This window comes from Mus caroli, chromosome 12 (assembly GCF_900094665.2).
Source record: "Mus caroli chromosome 12, CAROLI_EIJ_v1.1, whole genome shotgun sequence".
NCBI classification, from domain to species: domain Eukaryota; kingdom Metazoa; phylum Chordata; class Mammalia; order Rodentia; family Muridae; genus Mus; species Mus caroli.
Window position 1 is genome coordinate 5,640,522 of NC_034581.1, and position 16,982 is coordinate 5,657,503.

The 16,982-nt window shown below is 42.1% G+C and overlaps 1 protein-coding gene across 1 annotated transcript; it reads left to right on the forward strand.

Moving 5' to 3' along the window:
- Nucleotides 1–212: 212 nt before the first annotated feature.
- Laptm4a (lysosomal protein transmembrane 4 alpha) lies at nt 213–16,982 on the forward strand. The gene is made up of 7 exons (XM_021178855.1): nt 213–1,197; nt 10,099–10,219; nt 12,934–13,010; nt 13,104–13,226; nt 14,239–14,334; nt 14,941–15,039; nt 16,363–16,982. The coding sequence occupies exons 1-7, from the start codon at nt 862–864 to the stop codon at nt 16,435–16,437; spliced, it is 927 nt and encodes a 308-aa protein (XP_021034514.1). The 5' UTR covers nt 213–861; the 3' UTR covers nt 16,438–16,982.

Consider the following 16,982-nt stretch of genomic DNA (forward strand, 5'->3'; position numbering starts at 1 on the left):
TTTCTCTGAGAAGAGGTATGAGTCAGTGAGTCTCGTGAACATGCTGTAGAGAATGTCCAGCATCCCACAGAAAGTTGAGGCTCACTCTGGCATCAGAGTATGCAGAAAAGTGTGGCTTGTTTCTCACTTAAGACTCTCTCTCTCTCTCTCTCTATATATATATATATATACTCACACACACACACACACATATATATATATATATTTTTTTTTTTTTGCTTGTTTTTCTGGCCTATTTCAATGTCCTTCACAATCTTTCTCTTCAAGAGGAAAAAAAAATCACTATTATCTGTATAAACTCAACAGCTAAGCGGTTTTCCACTTTATCATGCTGTCACTTTCCTTAATCCCTTGGCCTTTGGCAGGGTCCAGTGGTATTTATTGGCTCCCTCTAAGTAGGCTTCAGAGAGATGGGGGAAGGACAGAAATCCAATCCTTTAGCCTACTGCGAGTCCTCCTTTCTGGTCTGAGCCTAGAGGGCCACGCCAGAATGGTAGCCACGCCCCTTGCCACAGGCACGCCCCGACAGGCCCAACAAAAGAGCACGAGTACGTCACGTGGGCCTCGCAGTGACAAAGACAACGTGGCAAAAGACAGCGCCAAATATCTCCGTGCCCGCTGTCTGCCACCAACTCCGTCTTGTTTCACCCTTCTCCTCGTTGCGGAGCTCGTCTGGGAGGCGGTGAACTACCGAGTTATCCTCAATTCCTACAGCCCCGGACAGCGAGCCCAGCCACGCGCACCGGGGTCCAACAGCGCGGGAGAGAGTTGAACTTTTGATTGGGCGTGAGCTGTTTCAATCTCCACATCTTCTCCAATCAGAAGTCAGGTAGCCCGGCTTTCCGCTCTTCGTTGGTCTGTATGTGGCAGAAGGCGGAGGGAGAGATTCCGAGCCGACGTCCCGCGAGAGCGGCGCCCGGCGCCCAGAGCGCAGGCGCACAGGAGTTGGCTAGAGCCCGGGCCGAGGGCGGGCCACCAGACGGGTCCTTTGGCTGTGGACACCGTCGCAGAGTCGTCTGGGTTGAACCGCTGGGCCGAAAGCTTTTGTCAGGGGCCTGGGCGAGAACGAGGCCCGCGAGGTTCAGGATGGTGTCCATGACTTTCAAACGGAGCCGCAGCGACCGGTTCTACAGCACCCGGTGCTGCGGCTGTTGCCATGTCCGCACCGGGACGATCATCTTGGGGACCTGGTACATGGTAAGGGCTGGCTGGCAGGGTCTCCTGGTGGTGGAGACCAGGCCAGTGCGCCTACGCGACTGACAAGTGGGTCTGGGGGGCAGGGGGCGGGGACGTGAAAGTTGTTGGGGCGCTACTTTTCGGGGTGCTTTTAACTGTGAACTGAGGCTTTACGAGATGGGGCTCCCCAGGATTTGGGAGGGGATGGGAATAGGATCGTCATTTCGGGTTCGGGAAGTGCGCTATCCTTATCCCGCTCCACCCCCCACCCCCCCATCGAAACAATTATTGTCCCGCAGTTATGCAGCCCGTTCGGACGTTGTTTTGTCCGAATCGAAAGCGAAATCCAGTTCTGGTGCCTCCTGCAGTTTTTGTTGAGGCGTTCGGTGATGTAGCCAGAGGCCTCTGTTTTGAGTCTAGACGTTATCCAGGATTTACAGTGGGTCAGATTTTCCTCATTACACCCTCCTCCCTGCCTTGTCAGGTGGGTTTTCATCCCAAGGCCCCCTTGGTTTGGAAGAGATGTTTATTGAGAGCCTGCTATGTCCTTACTGACATTTTCTGGGCTCCAGGATCTGCGTGATTCTGTCACAGCAGATGGACGGGCTTGTTGGTTCCATATTCGGCAGAAAGTCTTGTGACTTAAAAAAAAATTAGTTCCCAGTATCTGTTCATATTGAACTTATTTGTTGCGATTTCCAAAACCGTGATTTTTTTTTTTAAAGGTAGTTTTAAGCAATTAAACTTTGCCGAAGCTTTGAGGAACATGTTTTGCTGGCGTGACCACTTGGATGACTTTTGAAATTTCGTCGTGGGGGTGGGGGGTGAGGGTAGGAAGTGGAGTTAGTGTGCAGTTTCTGATACTTACATGAAGAGCAAAGGAGAGGGAGGGGCTTACCCCTGTCCTCTCTTCCTTCTCTTACTCTTCCCCGCCCAGTATCTTGAAGTCATTAGTAACTTTGGCAGAACACCAGATGAAAATCTTCCTCAGGCAGATGGCTTCCCAGCCCACCCCAGGGGACTATCAGACCTCTGCAGGATTGCAGCTTTTTCCTTGTATCCTTATGTACATTAGAGAAGAGCACCAGGAAAGCTTGAATGTGGCTTCTTTTGCTTGTGATGAGGTTATTTTCACATTTTCAGTACTTCTGTACTTAAGAGAGTCACCCTACTGCTTCTATAGAATTAATTACAGCACATTTTCTTTAAGAAACTGCCTACTGCATATGTTAACTGAGCTGTAGTTCTGGAATTGGACTAGTAAATGACAGTCAGTTGGGTTGTATATCTATCTCACTTTCTCTTTTTTTCCTTTTTGCTAAGAGTATGGACTTTTAATTTCTTTGTCCTTCATCATCTTCCATTCTCTTAAATGATTAATTCTTGTCTTCTCCATCTTCTTCCTACCTACACCCTCCCTGCTTTCTCCCAGAAAATGACCTCTCATTGAACTTAGCAAAGCAAATAGGATTGGCACCTGGGATTCTTGCCTGAAAACTTCATCTTCCTGTTTCTTCTTCCATCCCTCCTCTTACACAGCTAACACCCATCTGCAACTCCAGTCCAAAGAGAATCTAGCCTCTTGTGGCCTCTATAAACATTGCACACAAGTTACCACAAACATGAAGACAAAACACCCACACAGTGAAATAAAAATAAACAAAAACTAAAATTAGGAAAAAAGTCCTTGCTATAGTTTTTCAATCTGCATTTTGAGTTCCCTCAAACAAAGGCCACAGCATCAAAAACTCCGCCTAACAAAGAGTGTAGAGAAATGCTGCCAATATATCTGAATGGCTCAAGTGGTGGGTTTTTTTTTCTTCTTAAAAGGTTTGAAGCCCTTTGTCTGTAAGTGCTGGGAATTGCACCCAGGACAGCAACCAGTGTTCCTAGTACTCCAGTGCGCCCTTCCCCCCACCGCCACCCCCCCCCAGTTGTTTTTTTTTTTTAAACAGAGTTCTAAATCTGTAGCACAACTGAAGCTCTTGGTGAGATAAGCACTACCCCCTCCCCCCCTGCCCCGCCTTTGAAAAGATGCTGTTTTGAATCAACTTCCAGCTTAGAACATTGTAAACTGTTTCAGTTGGTTTGTTTTAATTCATATAAGAGACTTATTGCCCGTCTTCAGTGTAAAGGGCTCTGAGGAACATAGGAAGGGGATGATAGATGACCCACATTACATGCCTTCAGTATTCTTACTACTTGTTGCATGGTCGGTTCTAGCTCTGCTTACGCTGGTCATTGACATCATCCCTTAATGGTGATGGTGTTACAGAGAACTTAGGAGCACAGCCAGGAAAGTGGAGCTTAGAGTCACAGAGGAGAAAGGGGCAGTGATGCAGGTTCTTACCAGATTGAGGGGAGGAGGAGAGCATTTGTTTTGCTTAGTATGTTATTGTTGGTGACTTTAAAGTGTACAAGCCTTAGTTCTGCAGTAGTGTGAAAACATACTTTCTGCTAGTTGGGGTGCACTTAGGAGATGAAAACAGTATCATGTATAATGCCTCCAAATAAAGAGGTCTCGTCCAAATTCTGCATTCCACTGCCATAGCAGAGACATACGCTGACAACAGCTCAAATGACCTTTCCTCTTTATTTCCGCCTTGCCATTGTTCCCTTCCTCACCACTTTGTCATGAGCACTGCTGCTTGATTCCAGGGGACAGTATGTCAGGACCTGTGTGGGAGAATAATGAGCCGCCAGGTTGTCTGGACCAAGGCCTGCATTTATGATGCTTTCTGTGGTGTTTGAAACTTGGAGGCACAGCCCTTCCTCTTGCTGGGCCCGGACACTCTGTCAGTGACTGATATTGAGACCATTGAAATCTGGAATTAACATTGATTTTTTTTTTTTTTAACATACCATCATGTATGCCAAAGGATTAATTGAGTGGAGCCTATAATGTAAGTTCTTGGGAGGTGGTATCAGGAGAATCAGAAGTTCAAACTCAGCCTTGGCGATAGGCCAGCCTAGGCTACATAGGATGCTAGCTCTAAAACCAAACCAAACCCTTAAGTGTTAATGGTTGGTATTGAATAATAGTTCTGTGGGACATCGAACCAGAGGTACCAAACCTGAAGAATTTGCATTTAATAGTTTAAATGTGACAGAAGTGCAGAAGTAATACGTGACTTTACAGTGAGTTCAGGCTTCCATTTCTACTTCCTAAAGTTGACTTCTTTATCATTTGAAGCCAGCTTTTTTTTTTTTTAATTCTAAGGAGATATGAACTCAAGTACATACTAAATTATAAATTAAGCCTGTTTCAAGAAATAGTCTTTATGATATAAATGCATATTTTTGTTCTGTTCTTTGTTTTGTTTTTTTTGAGACAGGATTTCTCTGTGTAGAATGTCCTGGAACTCACATTATAGACCCGAGGTGGACTTTCTCATGGATGTTTTAACCTTAAGTAACCTAGTGTTAGGAAGAAGTGAAAACATCCCTCATGCCACAGGGGCCTTTCACCCATTAGTCCTGGCCAGTATCTCTGATGAACAGTGCAGAAATTCTCAATCAAACACTGATAAACAGAATTCAACATCACATCACAAAGTAAATCCCCAGGATCAGGTGGGTTTCCTCCTGAGGGTGCAAGGATGGTTCAACCCATGCAAGTCAGTAAAGGTAGTATATACACAGAATACAGATCCAGGGGCTGGTAAGAGATGGCTCTGGTTAAGAACAATGGCTGCTCTTCCAGAGGTCCTACGTTCAATTCCCAGCAACCATATGGTGGTTCACAACCATCTATAGGAGGAACTTAAGCCCTCTTCATGCAGGCGGATGTATATGCAGCAGAGCACTCAGACATTAAATAAAAATTTAAAAATGGTAAAAAAAAAAAAAAAAAAAGAGAGAGAGAGCGAGGGAGAGCAAACCAAATCCCTATGACTATTTCAGTAGCTGCAGTTACATAGTTAATACAGTTTTCCATCCTTTCACATGAAAAAAGTGGGGCTGAAGAGATGACCCAGTGGATAAAAGATTATTCCCAATACCCACATGGTGACTTACAACTTTGTAACTGCAGTTCCAGGGATCAGACAGCATCTAGTTTCTTCCAGGCATCACGTATGCAAGTGGTACACTAACTAGCAGGCATGCAGGCAAAACATCTACATACATACTGGTTGAAAGTATTCTTAAAGTGGATATACAACACAATAAAAGCCATACTGACAGCTAGCATCATACCAAATTAGCTCTTCTCTAAGATCAGAAACCAAATCAACATTGTTTCCTTTCAACATTTCAATACTATCGACATAGTATTGAAAGTCCTAGCCAGGGGCTGGCGAGATGGCTCAGTGGTTAAGAGCGCCGACTGCTCTTCCGAAGGTCCCGAATTCAAATCCCAGCAACCACATGGTGGCTCACAACCATCCTTAACGAAATCTGATGCCCTCTTCTGAAGTATCTGAGGACAGCTACAGTGTACTTTCATATAATAAATAAATAAATCTTTAAAAAAAAAGAAAGAAAGAAAGTCATAGCCAGAGCAGTTTGCTAAGAGAAACAGATGAAGAGCTTAGAGATAGGAAAGGAGGGATCAAGGCTCTGTATTGGCATATGACACAATCAAATATATAGAAAATCCTGAAAACTGAAAATAATCCCAGAATTAGAGAAGTAAAACAACTTCAAAAATCGCGTGTTTATGCACCAGTAGAGGACTATTAGGAAAGCCCTTGTGTCATGGCTAAAAAAGCAAAGCAAGCAAAACAAACACTCCTGCGAGTAACTAACCAGGAGGTGAAAAAATCTAATCTATAAGGAGAATAAAACATCTATGAAGGCTTTGAACAGGTCACAAATAATGAAAAGATCCTGTAGGCATGAATCAGAGCTAGTAAATGAAAAGATCCTGTAGGCACGAATCAGAATTAGTATTGTTAGATGCTTTGTACCCAAAGCGATCTGTAAGTGTGAGGTAGTACCTGTTATGTTGTCCTTCACTTACTAGGAGAAAACAGTTCCTAAAAGGTGAGTGGAACCACTCAAGGCTGTGCCAAAGAAGTCTTGAGCAAAAAAAAACCAAACCAACCAACCAACCAAACAAACAAAAAAAACCCAAAGTTGGAAGTATCCCACTGTCCAGTTTTAAAATGTAAAGCTATCATAACCAACACAGCTTAGGCCTGGTACAGAAATAGTTAGAGACCAATGGAAAAGAATAGAAAACCCAAAAATAGACCTACACTCCCCACAGCCAGGTGATTCTCAGCAGAAGTGCTAGAGATACACATTTGAGCAAACACATTCTCTATAGTGAATACTGCTAGGAAAATGGCATGGACTAGATCCTGCTAAATATTACAAAATACTTGAGTATAAAGTTGAGACTAGCCTACTAGGAGAGAATATAGGAGAAGCACTGACATAAGTCCGTGTTTTAGGGTTCCTATTGCTGTGATGAAACACCATGACTAAAAGCAACTAAAAGCATTAGACCAAAAGCTGGAAGTATCACACTGTCCAGTTTCAAAATGTAAATCTGTCATAAGCAACACAGCCTAGGCCTGGAACAAAAATAGATATGGACTGTTTTGCTTACAGTTGCACATAACAAGTCCATAATAAAGGGGAAGTGAGGGCAGGAACCTAGGCTGGAGCAGAGGCTGTGGAAATGCTCTGCTTGCTGCTTTGTTCATCCTGTGCTCTCGCTCTCTCGCTCTCACTCTTTCTCAAAGAATTATTTATTTTATGTATATGAGTACACTGTAGCTGTTTTCAGATACACCAGAAAAGGATCCCATTACAGGTGGTTGCTGGGAATTGAACTCAGGACCTCTGAAAGAGCAGTCAGTGCTCTTAACCACTGAGCCATCTCTTCAGCCCTCAGCCTGCTTTTTTATGCCACCCAGGACCACCTGTCCAGTAGCACCATGTCCAGTGAGCTGGGCCCTCCCCTCCCACACCAATCATTAATCAAGAAAATGAACTATAAACTTGACGGCAGGAAAATCTAATTTAGGCATTTTCTCAAGTGAGAGTCCCTCTTCCCAAGTGACTTGTAGGATTGACCAGAGGAAACACACACACACACACACACACATACACACACACACACACCTACACACACCTGCACACCCGCAACCAGGATAGTCTGAACAAGAAATTGTTATTTAACAGTGTAAAGGCATAGGCAACAAAAGAAACACCCATATAAGGTTACATCAAACTGAAAAGCTGCAGAGAATCTGAACAGTGAGCAGACCGCCTAGAGAAATGGCAGGCCTCTTCTAACTTTATCCCAAGACATTAATACTAATACCTAAAGTATATCGAGAACTCAACAGCAAAAGCAAATAGTCAAATTTAAAAGGAGGCAGCTGAGTAGACATTTCTCAAAAGAAGATAAGCAGGACCGACACATATGAAAAACCTCTGAGTCATGAGATAGCATCTCATCCAGTGGGTGAATGCCAGTCAGCCAGTCCAAACAATGACAAGTTGGAGAAAGGAAGACCTGTACTGTACGGGGCTGTAGAATAGACACTTGGGGGGAAAATGGAATGGAAATTCCTCAGGTTAGAACTGTCATAGATCCTACTAGTGGGTTGCCTGTGTTGTACCCACAGAAAATGACATCAGTGTATCAAAGAGATCTGTTGCAGCCCATGTTTAATGAAGTGCTGTTCCCAGTAGATGAGGTAGGGAGTGAGCTGAAGTGTCCATTGATAACTGTGTTCACATGGGTACTGTTAGTGGTAATGAACCAAATTGACATGTGCAGCAACATGGAGAGAACTGAAGATTCAACTGAGAGAATCAAGCTACGGAAGGCAAGTCAGTGATCTTACTTTCAGATTACAAAGTAGCGTAGTTTATGGACAGGATAGTGGTCACCAGAGACTAAAAGGCAAGAGCAGGGCTCAGTAAGCATCGGGTAGGAGTACAGTTAGTGTTCTCTTGCACAGAGGGTGACTACAGCGTCAGAATTACATTCAAAAGCTGAAAGTACCGGCAGGGTGAGTATGTTTTCCCCACAAACAGTGAAATGTTTAAGGGTCTGGAATGCTGTGTCTTGATTTGACGAGTGCATGCTGTGTAAGTGTACTGAAACATAACACTGTACCCATAAAGATAGACAAGTATTGTCATTAAAGAAAAAGCAAGGAGAAATTGCTTGGCTGGGCCTGAATGTTTCCCTGGACTTGAACTTGTTCCTTTCTACCAAATCAAAGACTCTTCATTGTTTGTCTCTGCTTCTTTACTCATATGATGTGTACAGACGGCTTTCAAGCCGTAGGTGCTTTGCCTGTGTTGTTGACATGACATGTGCTGGTACGAGGTTTACAAGTCTTATTTTCAACTTCCTTTCTTGAGTAGAGTAGGATAAAACATATATACATACACACACACACACACACACACACACACACACACACACACACATATATATATATATATATATATATATATATATATATATATATATATATATATATATATATATAAAACCCCTTCCCAAGTAGTTTTGGTATTTCATTTCCTTCATTTGGTAGTTAGTTTTGCATGTTTTTCTTAACATAAATGTTTTTCTGTGCCATTCAAAGCTTTTTTACTAGGATGATAATTTGCTTAGCAAAAGTTTGCGGAATGAATTTCAAACTTAATTTCCCAACACAAGATAACATGCCTAACATGAAAATAAAATGTGGCTGGTTTCTCTACCAAATGTTTGAAGACTTGGCCTGCTGTAAGAGCATACCTTTCTTGGGTGTTAATCATTTCTCCTTCATTTCGGGTGGACAGAAGAGAGTAGTTTCAGATATTGCTGATAGAACACTGGGAGTGCCAAATGTTTGGCCTTCCACAAGGAGGAGGGTGAATTGTGTGGCGTTTGTTGCGGAGTTAGTGTTATCCTCAGACCTTCCTGATTTGGACTGTTCTCACTCCAGCAGGCCATACCGCTTGAGAGACTGCAAGGAACCACAACTGTAGCTCTGCATAGTGGATCTGCTTTAAAATGGAGTTTATATCTCTGATAAGACTAGGGGGATTCATGGTATTATGATGAGATGTCACCAACATGTTTGGCAGTGATTCAAGATAAGCCTTAGCGTGCGTGCATGCATGCGTGTATGTGTCTTAAATAGAGACTTATTTCATGATGATTATACTTCAGAATGAAGAAACTAGAGAAAATTTTTAGAAAGTCAAAATCCAGATCTAGGAAATCATGGTGGACAGAAATATAATGGTGAATTATATACAGATATAGTGACTGTAATTTGCAAGTAGCTTATTGGCTCAAGTATAGGAAAAACAAATAGGTGTTATATAGAGTTACTCTTGTGTGATATTGCAAAAATGTACAATTATCTTTGGAATTGTGAGCCAGATTGGGGAACTTGTCCTTTACACTGAAACTTACACAAAGGGGAAATAAGAGGGTAGCTAAAATATGCTAGAAAGGTAGAGGGGTGGTTTGAGGACCTGGATGCTTGGTGCTACAGTGTTTGGAAGGTGCGTTTGGGTATTAGATGAACATACTGACTCAAAAACAATTAAGACCAACTGCAGGGATAGGGAAGGGACTCGCATAAACCTGAACAAAACACATGGGGATGCTTTGGAGGAGTGGCAGGCATCTGCATGTGGGAAATCAACTGATAAGTCTAATGGGGGTGTGAGGAAATGTGTGCCTCTGAACATGAACAGACTATAGTGAGTCTCCAGTTTTACTTTCTCTGCATTTCATTCTGGTTTATTGGCATTAGCACAGAGTTAAGCATCTTTATACATGCTATGAATTTTAAACTGTTCTCACAGTGGTAATACAGGTTTTATCTGAGTGTCTCCTATTTCATAACCTTGTTACTGCAGGTGAGATAGTATTAAATATATACTCATCCAGAGAGTTTGTGAAGATTGTCCTGGTAGGAGTTAATCTAAAGGTGTTTTCTTTCTCAGGTGGTCAACCTATTGATGGCAATTTTGCTGACTGTGGAGGTGACTCATCCAAATTCCATGCCAGCTGTCAACATTCAGTATGAAGTCATTGGTAATTACTATTCATCTGAGAGAATGGCTGGTAAGTTTTTTCTTTAAAAGATACCACTGCCAAATTTTATATATAGCCAATTGTAGACTATATATGAATGTTAGGGGGTGATTGATAAAATTATGCTTAAGTTATTCTTCAAATGGTTAAATACTTTGTATAATAAATATCAAGCTAGGTGTTACTTAAACTCTTTATTGAGACTATTCTGATGACTTTTCCCAAAGGTGTTCAGCAAGAGGTACAGTAGAGAATTTCTAGACAAGAACATGCAATGGACAGTAAACAGTAGGTTGTATGTATGCTTTGACTATAGAGACCAGATAGGGAAATAGGAAATAAAAATGGTTTGAGATTTTTGAGAGCTTTCTGTGATGTATAGCCAGGGTCAGAAATTGGTGTGTAGTTCAGATAGACTATTACAGTAGAGTATAAAATACAATGTACACTGTAGCAACCATCCATTCAGGTCCTCAAACCACCCCTCTACCTTTCTAGCATATTTTAGCTACCCTCTTATTTCCCCTTTGTGTAAGTTTCAGTGTAAAGGACAAGTTCCCTTATCTAGCTCTTGTTTAGTGGAAAGAGACTTAACACCACTATTAAAAATGGAGTAACCCTAGAATATTCATAGAAATGGTCCTTTTAAACTGATTTATTCCCTGATAGCAATTAGTTTTCATTACTGGTTTTCTCTTTAAAATACAGGCATAAAATGATTCTAGTTGAGTTTACATTGTTATATATAATTATATCTTAAATTTACACAGAAAATTTTACTTACACAGAAAATTATGTCTGAAATTAGTTTGAAATACAATTTCTACATGCTTAGTTTTTAGATCTTAATTCCCAGGATTTTAGATTTTATTAACTTTTAATATGAAGTTTTGAACTTCTTTATATCTGTCACTACCTGTGATCCAAGGATGAAGATTTGTATCTTCCTTTTTAAGATTGGTTTGTTTTATTTGTGTGTGAGTGCTTTGCCTGAATATATGTACAGAGCAGTGCCTACAGAGGCCAAAGAGGCAGGGTGATGTGAACTGAGGTTGTCTGTTGCTGTGTGGGTGCTAGGGGTCAAACCTGTTTCTCTGCAACAGCCATGAACCTCTTAACTGCTGAGCGGTCTTTCCAGCTCTGATTTGTGTCTCCTTTCCCTCCCCTCTTCCCTCCCCTTCCTCTTCCCCTCCCTCCTTCCCTTCCCTTCCCTTTCTTTCTTTCTTTCTTTCTTTCTTTCTTTCTTTCTTTCTTTCTTTCTTTCTNTCTCTCTCTCTCTCTCTCTCTCTCTCTCTCTCTCTCTCTCTCTCTCTCTCTCTCTCTCATCTTTTGTTAAATACTTTTTTTTGTCTTCACAGATAACTTAATTTTCCAGGAGCCAAGAAGAATTCTGTGGCTGTAATACAGAATAGAATGATGGGCATTTATAATGTGTTTTGTTATTGTTCTAAGTGAAAATTTTTCTGATCCTTTTTAAATACATCTTTGTGACAAGGACTCTGAGAGAAGTGACAAGGAATAATAGCCTTTTGGCATATTTTTCACAAGTAGTTTCTTTTTATTTGAACTCCCTCCTTCCCAAATAATAATAAACCAAATTTTAGAGTCTTATTAGTACCTTCCTCCAGTTTTTGAGACAGGGTCTTACTTTATATCTTAGTCTTTCAGTAGGAAGAACTTTTAAATCCTTAACAATGGAGGTACTCTGATATGACACAGTAATTAATGTTAAATACTGGTTGTGTTTATAATGCTCAGTGACATGATTATTTGTATAAATATCTAATATCTTCATTTTTGGTGCCCTTTTGTTTCTTTTTATGTCTTCAGTTAATGTGTATGTGTAGGAGTGTGTGCATGTGAGTGCAGGTGCCTGGAAGTCAAAGGTGTCCAGTTTCTGCAGCAGGAGTTAAAGCGCGGGATTGTGAGCAGGCTGGCATGGGGACTGGGGACTGTGATCTGCTAGAGCAGCAGGCTGAGCCAGCTCTCCACACCCCTGTCTCTTTTAGTTTATTGCTGTCTGTCCAGAGTGAACAGGATCACCTGTAGGCTGTGTAGATGCTCACCCAGTCAAGTCTGGTCAGATACTGCTGGGCATTATTTGGGTGTGTTCTGAAGAGAATGGTGAACATAGGTTAACGCACACTTAGGAGAGGTTGAAAGGAATAGATGTGTGTTGGGGAGAAAGGGCAAACTGGAGGAAGCCATGGATTAAAGGTGTGAGACCCTGGGGTGGGATTAATGGAGACCTTTGAATTTCAGGTTGTAATCTTACAAAGCAAGAGGTACATCTGTGGTTCTCTATGAGTGACTCATCTGTCTGAAGCAAGCAGCAACTTCTCTTTCCAGTGACGTCCTCATCTCACAAAACCCAACTTGTGTGAATTCTTTCACAGTTTTTCATTGCTTCTGCGTGTGCTGCCGCTTGCCTGTTAGGTTTTGTCTCTCTGCACTTAGACATGTAGAGCACAAGGGACCTGTTTCCTATATTTACATGGCTCCTGCTCCTTCCTACATAGAGTCAGTTGTTTAACATGGAAAGGCATGTGTAAGTTTTTCAGAATTTCTTAATGTCGGGCTTAGGTTTTTTTTTCTTGGTCTTAGATCTTTTGAGGGCCAATTTTGAAAACAGCTACGGTTAATTTATACAGAAACATTTTAAAGTGTCATCTTTTTGTTATGAAGAATTTAGTTTCTTTCAATGCATATGTTGCTTAATTAGATTTCTGTTTTTGTTTTCTTAGATAATGCCTGCGTTCTTTTTGCCGTCTCTGTTCTTATGTTTATAATCAGTTCAATGCTGGTTTATGGAGCCATTTCTGTAAGTCTGCCGTGCTTTCCTTGCTCCGGGTTTGACCTTTACCAAGGCTAGTGATTGTGTGTGTGTATGCTAAGTGGTACTTTCCTTCTGCAGTATCAAGTGGGCTGGCTGATTCCTTTCTTCTGCTACCGACTCTTTGACTTCGTTCTCAGTTGTCTGGTGGCCATCAGTTCTCTCACTTACTTGCCAAGAATCAAAGAATATCTGGATCAGTTGGTAAGTGTGTGTGCTATTTAAACATTTCCACTTAAGTGAAACATTTTAATTGAAATCCTGAGGCACCCTTGCTACTATTTAACTCTCTTTGCCTTCCTTTTACAGTATCTTAAAAGCACTCCCATGTTAAAACCTGTAAGATAGACATAATGATTGTTGTACTGTACCATTTGGACAGAACAGTACAAGACGTCCGTAAAGACAGTCAGTGTGGACGAGATAGTTGAGTTAATTGTGATTCACTAAAATGTTGGACTGTATTTATGAGTCTTAAGGGGCTGGTACTTCATCTTTATCAGAAGGGTAGCATGTGTCTGTGTGCTTGCTGTGCCCTTGTCCTTTATTGATGTGCCTGCTGTGTCCTGGCCCTGAGTAGGAAGCTAGCTGTTTAGGAACACCTGCCCTTTTACAGACTCTGGTGTTTTTTCCCCTCTGTTTGCTGTTTGATTGGATCCTTTCCATTAGAAGGTATTTCCTTTGCTGGCCAGTTTTTGACCCTCCCTTCCCTTCTAATGCCTTTCTCCTGACTCGTTCAGAGTCAGATGAGTGCAGCCAATCCTTTCCAGCACAGTGAGTTTGTCATGTCCTTTTGCCTGGCTTGTAGACAGTGGCATGTGTTCTTTGTAACCATCTAATGAAGAGCTGAGACCAAGATTTGACTCCTGGAAAAGTTCCTTCGCCGAAGATTGAATGGTCCTGGAAACCTGAGCAATCTCAGTTCCCCCGTCTTTCTGAACCAGGACAGAGTTGGGGTGCCAGACAAGTGGTTATATTTTGTCAAAAGCACAAGATGGAAAATAGCCAGCAAAATGAATATTAGCTCTGTTCAGACCTTTTAGTTATCTCAGCTATTAAATAGGCAGACGGCAGTGGTCCGTCCATCGATGATGGGGGTCCTGGGTGTGCTGCGTTCTTCTATGTAGATGTGCAGAAGCTGCCACTCTGCTGAACATGGTTGTGTTCTTGACATGCTCAAGTGCCGTGGTGTGCCGGTGCTTTTGTGTTTTCACAGCCTGACTTCCCATACAAAGACGACCTCCTGGCATTGGACTCCAGCTGCCTCCTGTTCATTGTCCTTGTGTTCTTTGTGGTATTCATCATCTTTAAGGTAAGAGCTTGTGATTCACTCTGGGCCCTGGTGAGACTGCTCAGCAAACCTTTGTCGAGGAACGTGGTTGATGTAGGATTTGTAGTGACAGTTACTGCATTTAAGGGATGGAGTCCACTCTGTCTTGTGTCCAGTGAGTAGAATTTTTGTGTTTTCAAAAGTGGTTCAGGGGCTGGAGAGATGGCTCAGTGGTTAAGAGCACTGATTATTATTTCGAAGTTCCTGAGTTCAAATCCCAGCAACCACATGGTGGCTCACAACCATTCATAATGAGATCTGATGCCCTCTTGTGGTGTGTGTGAAGACAGCTACAGTATACTTACATATAAATAAATAAATCTTTTAGAAAAAAAAGTGGTTCAGGGTTTATAGGGAAATCCATTACAATTCCTAACATTTGAGCTCGGGAATTTCCTCCGCAGTCTGTCGGTTAGCAGACCAAAATCTCCAGCTAGAGTCTCTGTGAGAAACGTGTGATGTTTCAATGAGAGCCAGTCAGGATGAGCCTGCCTTGTTCGAGGTCCCTTTTCCACAGACAGTGTGGTGTGGGAGAGATGAGGGTCCTCTGCTCCCAGAGCAGTCGGCTGAGCTCTGTTTCTCTTTCAGGCTTACCTAATCAATTGTGTTTGGAACTGCTACAAATACATCAACAACAGAAATGTGCCAGAGATTGCCGTGTACCCTGCCTTTGAAGCACCTCCACAGGTTAACTACTGTTCTTCTCACCAAACTGTCACTCTTACTGATGCCTCCAGAAGTGCACGTGGGCTTGACTTTCCGCTCTTTGCCATAAGCGTGGTTTGGAATTTGGATAGCTTGAACCCACAAACGTTTAAGATTTAGTATTTCCCACCAGGAGTCTTGTGCACACAGGGCTAGAGCTCTTTACACTGTTTGCCCAGCTTGACTGTTAGGTTTATTTCTTAGTGGTCCTCACAAATGTTTCTGGACAGATGTGAGATCATTGACTTGTGAGAATTCTAAGGGATGTGGGCTGATGGTCGTGTGTGTGTGTGTGTGTGTGTGTGTGTGTGTGTGTGTGTGTGTGTACATCTATCAGATCCAAAGCCTGGGCCTTGGATAGATGATTGTGATAGCATCTGAGTGCTGAGCCCACCTCTCAGAACCTTGTTTGCTACTTGGCAGGTTTTCAGCATATATGATACACGTGGCTCATATTGAGTCAGCCTGTCACTTAGAGGACTTTAGGCTAGAGTGACCTTTAGAAAGGTTTTCTATTATCCCAAAGGGCAGGATAGAAGGTCATTGTCCTATAAGTGTAAATTATTATGAAACTTCAGATACTGACAGCTTCCATTAGAGGAGTTAGTGGGGCCTCTTCCCCCAGATCCTCAGCCCTTGAATTAGCACTGGAACGTTATTGGTTGCCTGTCAAGAGACCCTTTATATTTAATATATAGATATATATATATATATACACACACACATATATATATATATAATTTAGCTTGTTAGTTTATCTTCCAGGTTAGTTCAGAGGAAGAATTCTAATTCTGTCTTATATCTATCAATCCACACCCATCCATCCATCCATCCATCCCATCTACTTACTCATTTATCCATTCCCATTCATCCATCCTATCCATCCACTCCATCTACCCATCCATTCGTCCATCTCATTTATCCATCCTTCCCTGCATCTTTCATCCATCCATCTATCTTGTCTTGGTCACTGATCTACTGCTGTGAAGAGACACCATGACCAAGGCAACTTTTATTTATAAAAAAAGCATTAATTGAGGACTTGCTTACAGTTTCAGAGGCTTAGTCTATTATCAAGGCAGGGAACGTGGCAGGAGCACAGAGCAGCACTGACGGTGCTAGAGAGATAGCTGAGAGCTACAGCCTGATCATAGGCAGGCAGGCAGACTGACAGACAGACACTGACTCTGACATCGTCTTTCTCGGGGTTTTGTGCTTCTGCTTATGACATAAAGTCTGAAAGCTGATTATTTTTGGAAAGAATTTAGAGTGACATTGTCTGACGTCATTCTTTTCTCTCTTCAGTACGTTTTGCCAACCTATGAAATGGCTGTGAAGATTCCTGAGAAAGAGCCACCACCTCCTTACCTGCCTGCCTGAGGACATTCTGCCTTGTCAATAAAGCCTATACCAGCTTCTTGTCTTTTTTATTTTACAGAAAGCTGCAGTGCGGGGCTCTCAGACTTGTTTGATAGAAAGTGCACTGTCTTGTCTGAGCATTTATTTTCAAACACTAAGGAGCTTTTGGACATTTATTAAAACCTTTTGTTACGTATCACATTTTAGAGACTTTGAAGACAATCTAGAGTAAGCAAGAGCCAAGTGCCATTGTTAGCCTTTAGCTGAGGTTAGGGGGAGGGGTCTCCATGTTTTCTTTTGTAACTTTGCACTTTGTTTGTATAATAATAGTTTATGTTTTGGATGTTTGACGCCCTGAGTAGTTTCCAGAGCATGACTACAGTGTTGAGGATGAATGAGTTGGGTATAAGACCTGCAGTTTCCAGCTCTATGAAACAGGAAGAGAGAGAGAGAAATAGCAGTTTGACTTGACTGTGGAAGATGATGGTTGCATGCTTCTCATTTGTACGTTTCCATCTTTGTGATAAACCGCTTTAATAAAGCTCATAAATTTTACCATTGTCCTT